This window comes from Anthonomus grandis, chromosome 1 (assembly GCF_022605725.1).
Source record: "Anthonomus grandis grandis chromosome 1, icAntGran1.3, whole genome shotgun sequence".
NCBI classification, from domain to species: domain Eukaryota; kingdom Metazoa; phylum Arthropoda; class Insecta; order Coleoptera; family Curculionidae; genus Anthonomus; species Anthonomus grandis.
This window is the reverse complement of record NC_065546.1, coordinates 50,016,874-50,036,974: the sequence shown is the minus strand read 5'-3', so window position 1 is coordinate 50,036,974 and position 20,101 is coordinate 50,016,874. Positions and strand designations below refer to the sequence as shown.

Sequence of the window (20,101 nt, the reverse complement as noted above, 5' to 3'; positions counted from 1 at the left end):
TTAAAAAAGTATTAACTTACCCTCTTCATTGGATGTTTCTGACGAAGAACTATCAGGGACGTAATCTTGATCGGAATCATCTAAAACATTTCTTAATTCATAAATAGTGCGTTCTTGATCCGAATTTAGCTCGGAGGATATTATTGTCTCATCTAAATCTTCACCTTTAGTCGAGGGACCAGCTACATTATAATTTTCGAATTCTTTTCTAATATCTAAATCTACACATTCAGTTTTTGAGCCATAATTCATAATTGTTGCTTCATATAGTTAAACGCACATAAAATATGAATACCAGCCTACCTGTGTTCTCATTAAAATTTGCAATTTTATCTGGGCTTGCCTCTAAACATTTATTCTCTAAATACGGGTTAACCTCCACCCCCGTAAAATTAAAAGACTCAGAAGCCTTACTAGCTACATTATTTTCTTGATAAACTACTGAAAAACTAACAATTATTTTATATTTTGATAAATAACAGTACAGCCAAAACAAAATAAGTGGCACTTGACTGGTTTTTAGTGAAAAATCATATGTCTTTTACTAAAGTTAAACAGCCAAAAAGAGATAAGTACCACATATCTTATTTGTGCAGTTAAATGAACAAAAAAAATGTGACATGCAGTTGGGTTCATAGAAGATAGGTGTACATATCTTTTTTTTGCTGGTTACATTTTAATCAAAATGGAGTTGTTTTTAATCAAATGATGTTGTTATTGCATATGCGAAACGACCCTTAATTGCCGTTAGAACCTTATCTTCTTTTGGCAGTACACGTAGAAGCAATTTTTAAATCTTAAAATGCACTTATCTTAAAAAAAATTTAAAATTGAGTTATCTTGTTTTTGCAGTAACCCGACGATATGACAGCTTTAATGGAACCGGCTAGGGTTTTACCTATAAGTTGGATTCTTTTTCTGAATATACATATAATGTTATGTTTTTTCAATAATATTCATAAATTATTTTAATAGAGAACATTTCATTTTTGTGAATGTACTTTCCTATTTAAATTTACAAAATCAACTGATCTCTAATCTCCATTCAGATCACCTATGATACATTACTTACTCATAGCTTGATTTCTAAACAGTGCATGTGAGGTTTAAATTTATCGAATAAGTTGTGAAACATCCTGTAGATTTCTTATTTTTCCAGATTTATTTTGAAATACCAATTTCCACTACAATTTTGATCATTTTAGACAAATGTGGTGGAATTTTAACAGACTCTCTAATTATCGCCTATATATATATTTATCTTTAACCGTTTTTGCATTATCGGCACTCAAAAAGTCCCAATTTCAGCTTTTATCATTAGAAAAAATAAATTAATTAACTTAAGATGGCGTAATTTTGACGTATTACTAGCTTGTATCAAATGCTTTATTATCATAAATACATGGTATTTGTTGATGAAGCTTATAATATAAAACATAAACATATATCAAATTACTAACGCATAACTAAAAAAAAACATCACAAAAAAAAATATAAAATGTAATATGACAAAATCTAACCTTTACATCGTTATTAAAAACTAATTATATCCTATTGACCTATTCTCCAATTATCTTCAAAAAACTCTTGTTAGGCTGTAAAAATATTTCCTTTAAGCAGTTCCGTTAAGGACTTTATATTTATTTAACCTTTAACCCATTAACGCCCAAATCATTTTTTTTTTGAAAATCGTTGAAAAAATAGTCTTGCCATGTTATTTTGGATAATTTTTAGCCAAAAAAAAATTGAAGAAATTTTTTTTGTTTTTTAGTTTTTTCAAAAAAAAGATGATCTATAAATAGATCGCTGGGTAAATAATTGATTTTTTTTAATAAAAAAATATGTTTTTTATTACTGTAAAATTGTACAATATCTAATTTTTGCGGTGATATTTTACAAAACAAGTGGTGCAAAGCGTAATGTTACATTTTTGCAGTAAGTGGGCGACTTTTACAAGAAGTGTATTGGCATCTTCTTTGATTGGTTCTCTTTTCCAAAAAATGCCCCTTTTCATCAAGTCTAACTTCATCAGGTAGGCGTGATTTGGAGGTTGATGGTAAGCTCAGGGGTCTACCTTTCATAATACTTCGTCCATGACCAAGCTTGAGGTAGGTTACTGCAATCTCGCGCCTAAAATCTTTTAATTTATTGATTTCTCCCATTGATTCTTCGGTAAAGCTGCAACGAATTTATTACTGCCATATCTATCATCCTTGTGAATAAACACCAGTACCACTTTTTGCCTCGGATGATGGCGATGCTATGCTTCTCCAAAAGCCAGTCATGGTGATCCACTCCTCCCATGTATTTATTGTAGTTGTATATCAGTCTAGGTTGGGAAACTGGCATGCGAGCTTTTTCCTTCCTATTCCAGCGTGGAACTGAGGCTACTGGCTCTACGTGATCAAAATTAGTGGACATTGAAACACACTTATTATCATTCCATTTAACAATTAGTATTTCATTTTTGATGTCGAATCTAAAATCATATGATCCACGGGGCATTTTTTCCAGTTCCTTGGTTGATTGTAATGGGCACTGGGCAGTCCGATTTTCCCTTATCGTGCCAGTAGCTCTAAATTTAAATTCTTTTAGCTTGTGAAATAGCCTATGACTACTAAAAAAATTATCGAAGTAGACGGAGTAGCTTTTCGGATTTTCTACAATTGATAGCATTTCTACAACCACCCTGGTACCCAAAGGCTCTTTTTATTGATTTTCTTCTTTTCCAGCATAAAGTGAAAAAGAAAAGCAATATCCGTCTTCGCCACACATTGCCCATAGTTTATAGCCAAAACGGATTGGCTTGGCTAACGAGTGCCGACCATAATACCTAACAATCATTTCATCAATTTCCTTGAAAAATTCCGAATTTTTTAATATTATTAACTTTTTCAAATAATGGTCGTATTTTAAAATATTTATCATTTGTGTTGTCTTTAGCTTTAGTATTATCGACAAAATGAATACATGATTTTATTTCCAAGTAGGCATTTCCATATTCATAGCATTTTTCACGATTGATTGGCGCAAATCGTCTTCATCGGACCAGTAATCTCTTTCAGAGGGTAAAGTATGATAGCCACTAAATATTAAAAAACCAATAAAAATCCTTATATCGTGGGCGTACAAGGAAAACCCTGTAAGTCCTAAAACTAAAAATGTGAAAAAAAGCGATTTTAAACTTTCAAGTTTTATGTAAAATCCAATTTTATTTTTTATGTTTGCTAAATGCATTTTTTGGGTAGTAACATCTGTTTAGAATTAGTTTAGGTTAAATTAAAATACATTATTTTTTAGAACAAATTGTTTATTAGCATTTTTAAATAATAATTGCACTTAATGGGTTTTCGCTGACAAACTAATCACATTTTTTGAGTCTTATCAGATTTTTCTTCATAAACTGTATTAGTTTTTCTGAACAAGATAATGAGAAAGAGGTTACTTTTTGCAGTAGAGAGAGACTGGTACCACCCATGGAATTCTGAAGGAATAGCACCACTTTTGCATAATTTCAAAAGATCTTCTTTTTTCTTTGTGCTTATCGGTAAAGGGCCTTTATATAGTTTCTCTAATTTTTTTGGAATTGCTGGTGGTCTTCCTTTTCCCCAAATTCTAATAACCTTATAATCGCTGCTATGTTCGTATTTATATTTGATAATATCAGGATGCAATTTCGAATACCGCAAACTTATTATTGGACTTAATGGATTTTTTCTGAGTGTCAAATAATTTATAAATCAATTAAGTGCACTTAATAGATTTTTCCTGAATAATATTTAGTCTCTCCGGACTTAATAACTTCAAAGCTAGACGTATCTCTTCTATTTGAACTATATTTTGCTTTCTTTTTCTCAGGGAGTAGACGTGGTAAGTTATCTTCTTCCTCGCTTTCGTCATCTTCATTTGTCTGTATTTCTACATAACCAGCAATATCTTCTAAGATAGGGATTCCAGTTTCTTCATCGTTAAATACTTCCTCATCGGTTAGCTCATTAACATCAGGTGGCAACGCTAGTATGTCCGCATCTATTTGCCCTGAGTACACGTACTGCATTGCATCTTCTAGATTTTTAAATATATTAGGTTTGCTCATTTTTATATCTGAAATCTCACAGAAAAACTTTTTTTTATATCTAATCTAAGTTGTATTTTTTAGAAATTAAATTTAAAAAAATCTCTGTTTATCCCAGCGATCTATTTATAGATCACCATAAAAATCAGTGTTATAAAAAGTAAAAAAAATAGAAATATGCAACAATAACCATTTAGCTACATTTGTTGAACCCCTCCTAATAGAAATATAATACATAATTTAACTTACCTTAACAATTTTTAAAGCTATCTCAAAATATAATAGTCGATGCACTTGATAAAAAAATGTCTCCAACGAAGATCCAATAAAATAAACACTTTCGGTCGTACAATAAAGTAAGGCACTAAACAGGACCGATTTACAATCAAAGTAACGATATTGGTGGTAGGCGCGGCTTAAAATTCACCAGACACATTTTGAACACCTGTTTGATGTTGTGATCTATAAATAGATCGCTGAGCGCTAATGGGTTAAAGCACAGTCTAACACTAACCACTTTTTGCTATGAAAATCTATATACTTTGGTTAAAGTATTCCTTAGATCAAAAACTATACTAGTTCACTAGCCGAAAAACGAAATTGCTCTTTATAAGTATCAATAACTTAAAAAGAGTTGAAAATATATTATAGGATTCATTTAAAAAAAAAAAACAACATTTATATTTCTAGATTTATGTTGTGAATTTCATGTAGAAAAGATGTTTTTGGTGCCTTACATTTACGTATTTTGTTTTTTGTGCATAAAACCTATGCTGGCTCTGAAATGTCGAAACTTCGCCTACAGAAACCGGCAAACAATAACATCTAAATCGTACGCCACCAAGCTACAATATCAACTTGATATATTTTGAAAATTTAACCCTGCAAAAAACATTCGGTTTAAAAAAAAAAAAACATTCCTTTATTAGTATTTTTACTTTCAATCTAAAGGTAATTCGTCACACTAAACTATTTGTTCCTTCCTTCCGATTGACCTCTCAAAAACTTTAATCCAGCTTCAATAGACGCTTCAATATTAATTCCGTCCGTCCTTTGCGGTCTTTTCTGCTCTCCTGGCCCAAAGTAGTCAAACGTTGAAGGAGGAGGTATTTCAATTCCTCTACCCCTTGATTCATTAACCTCTTCCGAAACAACATTTTGCCTAATTTGTTGATAATCTGCCAATAACGCGTCATCAAAATCATCATCGCTCTCAATTTCGTTTACTATTGGTGACGGTTTGTATCTAGGGGTGTTCAGTTCTTGTATTGGACTTGTATGTGAAGTCGACGGTTCGTGGTTCTTTTTGTATGGATTTAAATTATGAAGTTTTTCTTTCTTTCCGGTGTTATTACGAGGTCTACTAGAGAATTTAAGCGATTTGTCGGAAGATTCCATGAGGTCATCCTCAATCTTTTTTGTGCTGCTAAACTCTCTTTTGTCATAAGATGAAGGCGGCGCGAAAGCTTTGGGTCTCTCTTCCCGTTTTTTCTCGTTCCATTCTTCTTGGCTCATTTGGTAGAACTCTGATTTAGGATACTTCGGGACGCCTTCCTTTCCAATGTCCCACGGTCTAATATGGCGTTTTCGCGCTTCTGACAAGAGTTTTTCCATTTCATTTTCTTCGGGGGCTGAAGTTTCTTTGGGGTTTTCATTGGGTTCTGATTTTTCAGGCTCTAAAATGTACACAAAGCAAATAATGGATATATTTAAAAAATGATGGAGACAACTACGAATATTCTTCAAAATTACAACTTACCATCTTCTTCCGGAGGTAAACCTAGTCTAATTCTTTTCCTGTTTCTCGCGGCTTTCATTCTGGCGGCCATTTGTTTTTCTCTGACGGCTTTTAAGTCTTGCGACTTCTTCTGTTGTCGCTCGGTTTCCAATCTAAGCGTTTTCAAGGCTTCTTGTTGTTTTGCTCTTTCCTCTTCGTCTTTTGAAAATGCATAGTATCCTACACCATGTTGCCTGGCCTCTGTTGAAAATAGTTAAATTGGAAATGGTTTTTTATAAAACAACATCTATCTACTAGGAATAAATAATTTAAATTCTAGAAATATTTACTAAAAATAACGATAAATGGTAAAAACAAATCGTAATAAACTAAGTACTTCACCATCAAAGAGAACATTTTGGTAATGAATATCTGGTCTATCCTGTAGCTCCATCTCTTCCTTTTCCCACTGCTGCCTTAACATTTCTCTCCTCATATCCCCTGATAACATCTCTTTTTCGTGATCTTCAGGACGCTTTTCTTCTATTTCTTTGTCTTCTGCAACTCTGTTCTCAACTTGTGGGGCAGTTTGTTGTCTTTCTTCCGCTAAGCCTTTTAAATCGGCATCTTGCGACTTAAAGTATTTAAGGTCTTTACGCAAACATTTTCTGGATCGGCCTAAAGAGTCTGTATACTCTACCCTAAATAAAATAGGCATTTTATTTTTACCTACATATTACTCAAAACACTTACCACTCTTCATCTGGATTAACGTTATCATCATCATAGTCGAATGAAGCATTTTCCTCTTCATCGCTTTCTTCTGGTAGATCTGCAGGTTCTTCAACATCTTGATTAAAACTTCTTTCTTTTTTATCAAACTGTACTAAGAATAATCGTTTTGTTTCTTCATTTTGAGATGATGTATCTTTTGAAAGTTTGTCGTATAGTTTTGATTTGGCTTCCAATTTTGATCTATAGAGGATAAAATTGTTAAAAAGTTCTATAATTTATGCAGTCTATTAATTCAGTTATTTCGTACCTGGATAGTCTCAACAGATCGGGATCTTCTTCGCTAATATCATTAAGCTCTCTTTTATCAACTCCTTTGTTCTTAAGCTCCAAAGACTTTTTATTAATTGTTTTAATTTTCTCATTATTTTCTGCCTTCGCTTTACTTAGATCTTCTTCTTTTCTTAGTATTTCTGCTTTAAGACTTAAAAGCTACAAAAAATAATCCATTATAGTCATTTAGGAATTATTTTGCAAGAAACATTTCAAGTTTTCTTAGAACATTGAAAGGCCTTTTTACAAGATGTTAACCTAAAAACTTATAATTAAGACTATGTCACTTTTTTGTGTCTTCAACAATATCTCTCCTAAATTTTTAGCAAAAGCACAATATGAACTTTGTTCGTATAAATTAGAAACTGCAAGTATGTTACAGGTTCTTGGTTGTAATAGAGAGTGAGCAGTATTAAGATTCTCAATCTATAAATTGGGAAGTGAGTATCTATAAGTTTCATATAAAAAATAATCAAAAGCGTGTAAGGTTTTCATAGTGCAGCCGCGAATGTAATGTAAAATGTTGACTTTGGATACTTTGCAGTGAGAGTGGTATAGTAGTAGCATAGTGAGCTGTTCTTTCCTCGTTCAATCGCTTACTTGAAAAATGTTGTTACTCCAGCATCCCTGATATTAAGCAACTGATACTGATATTTAAAGATATGTAAAATAGTCAAAGTTTGTTAGCTACCCTAGCAAACAATGCGACAAATATACATATATAATATATTTTGTAAAAAGATCAGTGGGGGATAACTGATTAAAAGGATAATTGACTAAATGCATCATCGATTGTAAAATATTTTTGAAAAATCTTAAAAGGCTTATTATTCTACACGAGTAGATGCAGAGCGATCCATGACAGGAGATCGTTGATTACGTTCGTTTGATGTTACGTTTTATGATGTATAAACGAAATTCCGTTTGTATTTCGTTTATACATCATACACATGTATCTTTAAAATGCCTGTCTGCACATAGTCAAAGATTGGTTATTAGCGATTTTAAATTTATGTATATGTATTTTTACAATGTCGTTCGAGTAAAGATATCCATTAATATTATTAACATTCTTATCAATAACGAGTACAAATCCAATCACAAAATCAATTTGACGTTTACCCTTTTGGAGCAGTATTTAAATACACACATCTGCAAAAATCTTGGCCCCCCCTTCCTAAATTTTGCAGTGTTTAATTTAACGTGGTCATGTTTTGTTGGTAGCATAAAAATATGTAGACAAAAAATTGTTTTGGGCCGACAATATTCAGGCATTTTTGAAAGGAAGGGGTTCTGAATTGATTTTGAGTGACAGTAATTAAATTTTTGGTAAAATGCTGGGCAATCTGATTTTTCAGTTTAATCAGGCAAGAATAGTGAAATCACCAGATTGAGCGGAGTTAATATTCCACAGACTTCGATAAGGCGCATACTGGTCCTTTTCCAGGAAGATGGAGGGACATTAGAAAGCGGAAGATGATTAATTTCACCCGGAAAAACCGAACGGTAACAGCAGTTCGAAGGCATTGTTTGCGTACATACAGACGGAGGTTCCTACAGGCACCATAAGAAGTTTGCATAATTCAAATCTAAGAAAAAAAGGCCCTTAAGGATGGCTAGACAGCCCAGACTTACACCTGAACATTTCGGACGAGTCACGATTTGGCCTACACAGTGATTGTCGACGAAAGAGCCCCCCTCCAGACAATTTAAAAGAACATTTTTTTTTTTAAGGAATCTGCTGTTAAATTGTTTACCATTACTTATGGGACACCCTGTATACATATAGCTATGTATGTTTATGATGTACTTTTTGCATGAGATTATCTTATATGTATCAACATAATAATTCTGAAATAAAAATTGTTCGCGCCTCTCACATTTTTGTCTTAATCAAATATTTTGTGAAGATTTCAATTTCAACATATTTTTCTTTTTCTTATTTGGAAAACAAAACATTATTTGTCACCTTATGGTATTCAGATAAAATGCAAAATATTTCGAAAACCTTAATTTATTTTTTTAATATTCTAGGCTGCCAAGACTTTTTACTAAGATGCTACTGATGCTAGTAAAGTTTTTTTACTAGCATCATCAGAAATTCAATCAATTTTTAGTATTCCAGAATTAAATTAACAATCCTTTAGCCAATCGTGGTTTGCCTTAAGGCTCGTTTTCATGCGACATAATAATGTCATGACAGTTAAAGTCATGACAATATGACATTTTTTGTGAGTGTTTTCATGTATTCAATGTCTTGACTTTTGCATTAAACTAAAAATGGCGTCGACTGAAGTGATTGCGGCAGCTGCACTAGTGTTAAGTGTAATTATAAGTGAAAATAAAGAAAAAAGGAAAAGTGAAAAAAAATCTGGGTAAGACAATGGATCCAACGAAGAAATAAATTGGGTGCATGTAACACCCTTATACGAGAACTTGCTGCAGAAGATCCTTCAAGCTTTTTGAATTTCATGCGCATAGACCAGGCTATGTTTAATATTCTACTTGGGAAGGTTCAAACTAGCATTCAAAAGAAGAATACTGTTATGCGAGACGCATTATCAGCTAAATTGAAGCTTCAAATAACTCTGAGGTACTTGGCTACAGGAGACTCATTATCTTCTTTACAGTATCTGTATCGAGTCCCGAAATGTTCAATAAGTATATTCCTACCTGATGTGTTGGACGCCATATATGCAGGATTGAAGGAATTTATAAAGGTAAGTAATTTATTAATGTAACCAAATGTAACATTGAAACACGTTAATATGAAATCAAAACATTTATTCTGTGATCCCTCATAATTTTTATTATAAAAGCATAAAAAAAACACTAACTCATAAAAATGTTTATGTAACATAATTTGTATAAGCGCGATAAAACACGTTGCTTACACTATAATTGCTGAAGTGACCAATTCGAAAAGTATGTTTGTAGTGGAGAACTTAGTGGTGGCGCTATATGTGTAGAGTCTATTGCGACTGATTGATTGGTTACACCGCCTTCCCCAAAATTTTGTGCATATTGGGTTGTAGCTGGAGTATGCACGCTACTTGTGCTAAAGGATGAACTGGGACGAGAGGAAACTGATAAAGAATTCTGCTCTAAATATTGTAAGCGAGTTTGTGTAATCAGATTTTGGATTTCACTCTGCAATTTTAATGCTGCTGGTAACGGTAGCTTTTCCAGTTGCATACCAACGGAAGTCCCAAATGCTATAAATTCGTTGTTTGCGTGAGCATTTGAAATTTTTTCTAAGGAGGCTACAGCATTATCGATTTGACTCTGAAGTATTGCTAGTTGATGGATTTAAGATACCGGTGGTGTTTGCATTATTTAGAGTAGCATTGTTGTCCATAGACGGATTCTCAATCGCTGTACGAGCAGCTTCATCCTCCTCCTCTTCTTCATCCTAGTCATCATCCGGTTGCTGTAAAAAAAAAGTTATTTAGAATTGAAAATTAGAAAAATGATTTTTTTAGTTGAGCTTTACAGTACCTAGTATAATAGTTGATTATTGTTTCAGATACCAAGGGACGAAAACGAATGGAAGAATATAGCACAAGGATTTGATAAGAAATGGAACTTCCCAGGCTGCGTGGGAGCATTAGACGGCAAGCACGTGGTAATTCAATGCCCACCCAATACGACATCTTTGTATTTTAATTACAAGGAAACATTTAGCATTGTCCTGTTAGCACTAGTCGATCACGATTATTGTTTCACATTAATAGACATCGGGGGATATGGAAGTCAATCAGATGGCGCAATTTTCGATCATTGTGCATTTAAAATTGCACTTGAATCAAATGCACTAAAGATTCCACCAGAATGTGTTATCTTAGGAGATGACGCCTTTCCATTAAAACCGTATCTCATGACTCAATACCCTCGACGTCCAGACATCATGCCATACGAACAGAAGATCTTTAACTACCGACATTGCCGTGCGAGGCGCATTGTAGAGAATGCTTTTGGTATACTAGCCAGTCGATTTCGTATATACAGGAAACCAATATCTGTAGCTGAACGTACTGCAGTTAAAATCGCAAAAGCTACTTGTGCCCTACACAACTGGATTCGAAAAACCATTGGACCCGCTAATGATAGCATAACTTGTGATGCAGAAGACTTGGTGCAGGGTAAAATTATACAAGGAAGTTAGCATAAGGAACCTTCTGAGGGATTAGTTAATCTAAGGGCTACAAAAAATCGAAATTACCGCAACGAAGCCCGTGAAAAAAGAAATAATTATGCGACATATTTTGTTGGAGAAGGGGCTGTAGACTGGCAAGATCAAATGATCTTGTGAATATTTCTCATTTTGTAATAAATGTATTAACTATAGAAAAAGTATTAATTCACTTACCAGGTTTGATTCCGAGAATATTTCTGTTGTTGGTCTTAGGAACTATCAGCAACTTCAAACCAAAAAAGCTTTGGGACATACACATCTTCCGTTCCACTTCCAGTTTTTCTACTGTTTTTAATTTTCCGTACTTCTGTATTGTGTGTACCACGAATACTCCTTATTTTTTTGCGCAATGTTTTTACGCCTTTAATTCCAGTTCTAGCTAATAAATGTTCTTCTGCTTTCCTTCTTGCGATTCTGTCTTTAAATTCACAATTAATCTTATTCCACAAACAAGGAACTCTCTCATATTTCTCCAAAAAGTGAACGATATCAAAAAAACCATTTCCTTTTTTCATTATTTAAACCTTGTAAACTTATTCTTTTTAACCTCACTTTCACACGCGGGACTCGTAAAATTGATGCCACGTAGTCACGACAATGCGGAATTGCAGTTTTCACAAGGTTTGTTACTTGGAACTAACATAAAATGTCACAAAAATATCAACATGATTTTGATATCGCGACACTAATGCCACGGCGTCAAATTGTTGTCACGACAACGTGACTTTGAGATTTACATGTTTTAAAATGTCGTGACTTTTAGTGTCATGGCACTAAAGTCGCGACATTTTAAAACATGAAAATTGACCTTTAATATCATTGGCGCCCTCTATATATAATTATTAGATTTCCGTCGAATTCTCCCAGATCTATCGTCTCCGCTACGTTACCTTCCTACTGCAAACCATCTGTCAACGCCTAGCGGGAAAATTTGACATTTGTTTTTTAGGTTATGTTTTTTATATTATTTTGCTTCTGAAATCCACAAACACTGATAAAAAAAAACATAAATTTCTCCTCATATGTGATAATTAGAGTTTACAAAACAGACATTGATTGAAATATATTCCATAAAGCTTAATTTTTTTATGACAACATGACACATTTGGAACAGTTAGAAGAACTTGTAAAGGACGAGGATAAAATCGTCACAGTTCCAGATTTTGCACTTCTAAAGAAAATATCTGTGGAAGAATCCCAAAAAGCAGTAAACCAACTACTTGAAGCCAACCAAGAATTACATAAAACATACATTCTATCTGGCATAAGAAAATCTACTGGTGTCCATTCAGTAGTCATTGTAAATGAGAAAACTTTATCTGCTGAGAAAAAGCAATTTGAAAATCCACAACAATTAGTATTTAGTGTGCAAAAGGGGAAAAATATAGATTATAATATAGTTTTTCAAGCAAGTCTAGATAACTGTTCACTAAAAGATGCAATGTAAGTAAGATATTTATATTTATAGTAACAGCCTTACATGTTTTAAGTGTATGACTTAATGCAAGCATCATTTTTCTATTGAGCCCTATACATAGTATTTTCTTGTACAGCTTGTACACATGTAAGAATATTTTTTTACATTTACATTTTGTGAAAAAAGTTTTAAAAATATGGGTGTTTTTTTACATAAAGAGTATTTTATTGTACAAATTCTGGGTGGTGTTTTCTCCCCTGATTCATTTAAAAAAATATTGATTAAACTCATATTGAATGAAGTACCTTTACATATAAAAAAAATTGCATTTCCTTACTTAAGGACATTTTATTGTAAAACATGAGTATTTTTTTACTGATTTGGGGTGTATTTTGGATATTTATTGTAAATTGGCCTTTTCGGTGGCTATGAATTCAGGATTTGGATTCAGAATGGTCTTTGATCAATTTTTGTATTCATGCTTTTAAATCTTAAGTTTTTATAATCATAATTTGAAAGTTCAATTTTTATTATACTTAAAATACTTTCACCATCATCTTAAATTTGTTTATCAACAATACCTTTAAAATATTCATACAGTGAGGGACAAAAGGGACAAAAATTCGTATCTGTCCTCTTAAGCTACTAGACCTATTACATTTAAATATTTTCTAATTTAAAGTGTATACCCAAGAGCATTAGTTTCTTAATATTTAATACAAATTTAATAAATAAAGGCTTTACAAAAGAACCCATATTAAAATTTTATCAAAAATCCCATGGACAAAAGTATTGGCACACATGTTAACAAAGTGTTTAAAAATAGGTGCCTTGTATGTGAGAATTTTGAAGCAGTTTTTTTACATTCTTTAACAGAATATTTATATGAAGTAAAATATTTCTTTAGGTTTAGTGCTTATTTTAAGTGCATACATTGCAAATATGGGTTGCAAATGCCAAGAAACGACAGAATCCGAGCAAAAAATAATTGTACAGCAGCGAAAAGAGGGTAAATCGTATTCAGCGATTGGCCAAATTGTGAAGAAAAGTCGATTTACTGTGCGTAGGGTCTTAAAAAGGTTTGAAACTGCAGAAAATTTCAAAGATAAGCCTAGAACTGGACGTCCGCCAAAGTTAACGGAGCGGCAAGAAAGAAAAATTGTGAATAAAATTAAGCAAAATCCTCAAACTAGAGCTTCTGAAATTGCGGCTATATTGACAGAAGAAGATAGCATCAACCCATCAATGTGAGCTCAAAAACAGTACAAAGAGTTCTTCATAGGGCTGGATATAGTGCCAGAGTAGCTCGGAATAAACCATTTATTAATAAAGTTAACCAAAAAAAGCGTCTTTAATTTGCTAATGCACACTTTCATCAAGATAATATATTTTGGGACAAAGTAATATTTTCTGATGAAAGTAAATTCAACATTTTTCATTCAGATGGGAAAGTGACTGTGTGGAGGAAGCCCAATTGTGAACTAGATGCACAAAATCTGCATAAGACTGTGAAACATGGTGGTGGTAGTCTACTAGTGTGGGGCTGTATGTCATCGGGAAGGATCGGAAATCTGGTGTTTATAGATGGTATTATGGACAAAAATGTATATTTAAATATTCTAAAAAAAAACTTAAGAGCTAGTGAGAACTAAACTTAATTTGGCAAATGATTATTACTTTCAACAGGACAACGATCCGAAACATACAGCCTATATAGTCAAGCAGTGGATTGCGTTTAATATCCCTCATACTTTAAATACACCTCCTCAATCTCCAGATGTAAACCCGATCGAAAATCTTTGGAGTGAGCTAGGAAAATGAATAAGAAAACACCATATTTCCAGTAAGGAAGAGCTTAAACGTGTTTTGCTGAAGAATGGAATAGTTTTGAGCCTTCCTATATGCAAAAGCTGGTCCAGTCAATGAAAAGGAGGCTCACTCATATTATAAAAAGAAAAGGAGGTCCTACAAAATATTAGAACTGGGATTAAATTTTATTTTTATTTGGTGTGCCAATAGTTAGGTCCATTTTAAATAGAATGTAATTTTTATTTTTTTGTTATGCTCTCGTTGTGCTTAAGGAAATCTGTTTTATTTTTCATTATTATTGTACTAAATCTTTTATATGTTTTTCAGTTAGATAGTTATTATTGGGTTACATAAATATAGTAAACATTAATAAATTACTTTATAAAATTATGGTGTGCCAAGACTTTTGTCAGTGTTATATCCAAAAAAAAATTAAATTCAAGCAATCAATATGTTTTTTAATTTCTACTATAATTAATAACATTTATAGATTTTTGGTACAAACCCTGAAAACTTAAAATTGCCCTTTTCAGTTTCTTGTGTTAAAGATTTTCTTGAAATAAAAAGTATATTTATTTTCAGACCTGGCTCAATTGTAGGAAAGAACTGCATAAAAAGAAAACTTATCAAAAATATTATACCTGCTTCATCAGATAATGCAACTAAAGCTACAAAACCTTCTGCATCTTCTAAAGATTCATCAGTCACTAAAACAATACCTTTATCAGAAGAGAGAAAAGACGGATCTGAAAAGCCTATTAACAATGAATCAAAAAAGTCTAATAATATTGTTAACATGTTTAACAAAGCAGCTCAAAATAAAAAGGCAGAACCAAAAAGTTTATCTACCAATCAGAAACCCAAGCAACAAGGTGGTTTGCAGAACTTTTTCACAAAGCAACCTAGTAAGGTTAGTCAACCAGTAAAAAAAGAAACTATTGAAACACCTAATGAATCTGTAATTATTGGTTCTGATAGTGAAGAGCAAGTTATGGATGATTTAAGAATGCAGGTGGATGTTCAAGTAAAAGCTGAGAAAGAAATTTCCAAGGTTAAAAAAGAGAGTCCTATATCACCCCCTAAGAAAAAACAGAAAACTAGCCAAATCAATTTAAACAAAAAATCAGATCTTTTTGATTCTGACACTGATGAGGAAATAATGAAAGATTTGAAAATGCAACAAGCTGAAACAAAGAAAACTTCTAACTCTACAGGAAAAAAATCAAAAAGAAAGCCACCTCAAAAGAAGAATCAAACACCATCCGATAAAAAAAGAAAAAGAATAGTGGTTGCTGAAGATTCTGACAGTGATATTTTTAAATCAGATGAAGATAATGATATTTTAGAAGATCTTAAGCATCCTGAAGAAGAACCTGCTGAAGAAGCCAAACCACCCCCGGCACCACCGGGCAAAGCTAAAAGAAGAAAGGCTGTAAAGCGAACTTATGAAGATGATGAAGGCTTTATTGTCACTCAAACTGAATATGTGTATGAGACAGCTTCTGAAGATGAAAATATACCTAATAGCAAAATTTCTAAAAAAGAGACTCCTAAGCCCAAGTTGGAGAAAAACAATAGTTCAGAAACAGATGCAAGCCCCAAAGGTGGTACAAACAAGAAAACTCCCAAGAAACCTGCTGCAAATCAACCAACTTTAATGAGTTTTTTTAAAAAGAAGTAGATAATTGCTATGCTAGTACTTATCGTGTGCTGATTTTGAGGGCATTGGTTTTAACAATGTTTTTATGTATTTATGTGGTTATTAAATTATCTAATTTTATTTTAATAGTGTTTTCATTAGTCGGTAAATACATATTTTTATACAAGTTGATTTTAATTAAACAGTTTTCCAATCATAACATGTCTTAAAGGATAATTAGCAGATATTGCATAATATGAAACTGTACATGATATATAGCAATATATATTTTTTTTGCTTTTTTAACTACAATCCTATAGTTTTGGTAATGTTACTTTTTATTTTCAAATAGAGTACATCAATAATATGGCTATGGAATTGTTAGCAAATAGGTGTCCAGTAGTAGGGTTCGGTACTGCATTCTTTATTTTTAATTTATACCTTTGTTTTTTTTTTCTTTTTTTTTTTAATGCTTTATTGTCATAAAAGTAAATTTGTTGACAAAGCTGTAAAAAAGAAAAACATATACACAAACATGTAAAAAGGTTATTTAGCATGCTATGGTCCATCATCCTAAAGGCATTCTGCTTCCATGAATATGGTTTACCTATACCGGTAAAACCAACAACATCCCCATTCTTCAGAAATACTCCTCCAAGACTCTGAACCAAAATATACAAAGCTAATGTAATGTCAAGAGTATCAATATGTATGTATAACACAAACAGATATTATTCACTCCTGAAATATACAATTTTATTAAATGTAAAACTGTAAAAAAAAAATTAATCACAGAAATAAATTAGGCGAAATGATATGGTGTTAAAAATATAAAGAATATACCTTAAGTCCTGCAAGAAAAAGGTAAAAATGATCAAAATCTATCCAACAAAAATTCACTTATTTCATAATAGCCCTTTGCAACTAAGAGTTTTTTAACATGTTTTCTAAAAAGTTTCCAGCTACCTATACCTTTCAAATCTGCAGGAAGATGATTAAAGAGTTTTTTACCATCAAATATAAAAGTTCTTTTGATCAGTGAACTTGTAGGCATAGGCAAGAGCACATCATTAGCTCGTCGATTGCTATATTCATGCCTATTAGTTGTGTTCACATTTCTAAATGTCTTATGAACGAGGCAAAGAGATTCTAATATAAATAAGACAGGAAGGGTTAGGATTTTATGAGTGAAAATAGCTGTTTGCAAGACTCTCTCATACTCACATTACATAGACGTCGGATCGCTCGCTTTTGCAAAACAAAAACACTATTAAATAAGTAATGTGTGCATGCACCCCCAAAACACAAACCATACCTTAAATGGGACTCAATTAAAGAAAAATTAACATTTCTCGCCATGTCAAAATCAACCTCTCCTGCGACCACTTTAAGAGCATAACAATTTGCTGATATTTTTCTACACAATTGCGTGATATGGCCCTCAAATTTTAGTTTATTATCAATAAATAAACCTAAAAATTTATTTTCGTCTAAGTTGTTTAGAATGTGATTTTCCAAAAACACATTAGTTAAATTGCATTTAAAATTCATAACACTAGTTTTTGAAATATTTAAACACAGTTTGTTGGAATCACACCATTTCTTGATTTCAACAATATCTCTGTTAACTGTGGTATTTAGTTTCATCGCACTCATGTCATGCCATAAAATTGTTGCATCATCCGCAAACTGAATGAATTTACCTGAGATCCCAAGATTGGCCATGTCATTAATATAAATGAGGAATAGAAGTGGCCCAAGAACTGAACCCTGAGGAACACCATGAGTCACAAGCTGCTCCCTTGAAAGGGCACTATCCACAGAACCACTCTGCATTCAAGTATGCAATACAAACATTGAAAACTGTTAGATGCAAGATTTTACTGATGAATTATTTACATAAAACTTGAAACTTAAACAAAAATAATATTATATGCTGTTTGAAAGTAGAAAATATAGGAAACACCTTCCTCAAGGCAACTTGAAATCTCGAATTTTGTAAGACAATATTTCTTACAGCATGTTTCACTTTAATATATGTCATATATCCTGTGTTTTGCATTGATGTGAACTTAGGATTGATCCTTGATACGGATCTACATTTTAAGAAACATTATATTAAGCTAATAAGAAAACCTTTATGAACATGTGATTTTTCCAATTTTTAGTGGACTTACTAATGACACAAAAAAATCAATTCCGGAAGGTGCAGCATACATGTGGCAGATTCATATTTGGAATCAGAAAGTATCAACCATTTTCTAAAAAATCTAAGAAACTATGGGAAATAATCTAATTGTAACCAAAGATATAAATGAGACCATTTTCCTCTTGTCTAATAACTACTTCTAGATATTTATAAAATTAATTAAAATGTAGATATAATATCTGTGACATGCCAATTCAGATCTCACATTGCTGTGGTTTCAATATGTAGGTTTAAAACATCCCCATTTCAAATGGGTTAGTTGGCCATTCAAGTGTATTGGGTCTGACACTAAATAAAACCAAAAGGTATAAGATATAAGGAGCCTAAGATCATTCTGCAGGTGTACCGAATAATAAATAACTTGATGTGTAACTTCTGAAGATCATAAAAGTTTATTTATTGCTACTGAGCTACCTACAATTCTTACCTTTAAAAGTTATAAAGCTAAATATCAAATATTACCCTGATACTTAATTTTTTTTAGTTACCCTACAAGGTTTTGTTAATATGAAAAAGAAAGAAATTTACTATTAAACAGGAGTAATTGCTTCAAGGATGCTGTACCAATTTAAAATTTTAAGATAAAGAAATATCAACAAATACTGCAGAATTAGAAGAATGAATCTCATTTTCATAATAATAACTATTTTACTATATGTAAAAATAAATATTCACAAATTAGAAAATATAATTAAAGTAAAAACAGAGGTAAAAATATATAATTTACATTGGATGGACTGTATCAAGAAAAAATATTTAATGCTTTGTCAATATACTGTCCTTTCTAGATTCCCAAGTTATAGATTAAATAGGTACATTGATTATGATTATCAATGTATTGGGCAAAAATTGACTAGACTGAAAAAACTCTTCTATGTAGATTTTGATAGTAGTTCTTATGGAGAGCACAATCCTATAATTAGAAAGCAACATTCTTTCAATAGATATAGTCTTGACTTGCACGTTTCTTTTTGCAGTTTTAGGAGTTCTCTCAAAGGAATTAGTAACTCGTGACTTTAACAGGTTTCTTTAAATTAATTTGTAACATACTTTGTCTTACTATTATCTAGCTTAAAATGTATTAATAATAGTATCTTTTGTATTATTTTATTTTTGTAAAATTGGTGGATACTGTTAATAAATAAATAAACATTAGACAATTTAAATAATACTGAAATACATCATGCAATTCAGATACCTAATTACTCATTGTTTATGTGTGATGTTTTTCTTTGGTTATTATCAATTTAGTATTTCTAGTTAAAGTTGTGTACATGTTCAAAAGACTTGTTGAGTTAGTACAATACAGAAGTCTTATCCCTAGAAACGGTTCAAGTTCCCTTGGTATGGTATATCAAAAATATACTTACCGAAGATTTACTAATTTCATAACAGCTCATAGTGTACTGCAATATTTTCTTCTGGGAAAAAACTGTGAAAGCTTGATCAACATTACTAACTATATATCATTAATTATGGGATTCAAAAAGGGAGAAAGAAGTTTACAATGCAAGGGTCTAATATTTATTATTATTTACATTCGACATCAGCTGATTGGATATTTAAGGGTGCATTTACATTAAGTTGCTCCGCGGGAGCTTTTGTAGCATTAAGGTGTATTCACAATAAATTTGCTGGTGAAGTGACTTGGTCTTGGACGTGCATCCTAGATTCATTCATAATAAAATTTAACTAGCACGCGACTTTTGGCAGAAGCATCGGTCATGGATCTAGAACACAGAAGAAAGATAATTGCCCTTAAATTCATTTTTAAAATCCTATCTATAAGAAATCACCCGACTATACAAATAATATCCGAATGAAAGTAATCCATAGACCAGAATTCTGGAATGGGAACAAAATGCCATATTTAGTGGAACCATTACAATCTTATAGGCCACATCTAAAATCAATTTATAGAGGTCCAACTTTTCCCTGTTATGAGATTGACTTTCCTATTCTTTGCGAACCTTTA

The 20,101-nt window shown here is 32.1% G+C and overlaps 2 protein-coding genes across 3 annotated transcripts; one reads left to right on the top strand and one right to left on the bottom strand.

Annotated features, from left to right (window-relative positions):
* Positions 1–4,752: 4,752 nt before the first annotated feature.
* On the bottom strand, positions 4,753–19,664 carry LOC126739262 (coiled-coil domain-containing protein 174). 2 transcript variants are annotated; one of them, XM_050444869.1, is made up of 7 exons: positions 19,497–19,664; positions 6,835–7,016; positions 6,546–6,767; positions 6,195–6,493; positions 5,835–6,053; positions 5,014–5,751; positions 4,753–4,957 (listed from the first exon to the last, which is right to left on the bottom strand). In XM_050444869.1, the coding sequence occupies exons 1-6, from the start codon at positions 19,524–19,526 to the stop codon at positions 5,045–5,047; spliced, it is 1,659 nt and encodes a 552-aa protein (XP_050300826.1). In that variant the 5' UTR covers positions 19,527–19,664; the 3' UTR covers positions 4,753–4,957; positions 5,014–5,044. The 2 variants fall into 2 exon arrangements, with proteins under 2 accessions (XP_050300826.1, XP_050300816.1); XM_050444859.1 differs by lacking the exon at positions 4,753–4,957 and having other exon boundaries at positions 4,981–5,751.
* Positions 11,981–16,056, top strand: LOC126739273 (ABC transporter F family member 4). The gene is made up of 2 exons (XM_050444881.1): positions 11,981–12,495; positions 14,861–16,056. The coding sequence occupies exons 1-2, from the start codon at positions 12,149–12,151 to the stop codon at positions 15,957–15,959; spliced, it is 1,446 nt and encodes a 481-aa protein (XP_050300838.1). The 5' UTR covers positions 11,981–12,148; the 3' UTR covers positions 15,960–16,056.
* Positions 19,665–20,101: the final 437 nt, after the last annotated feature.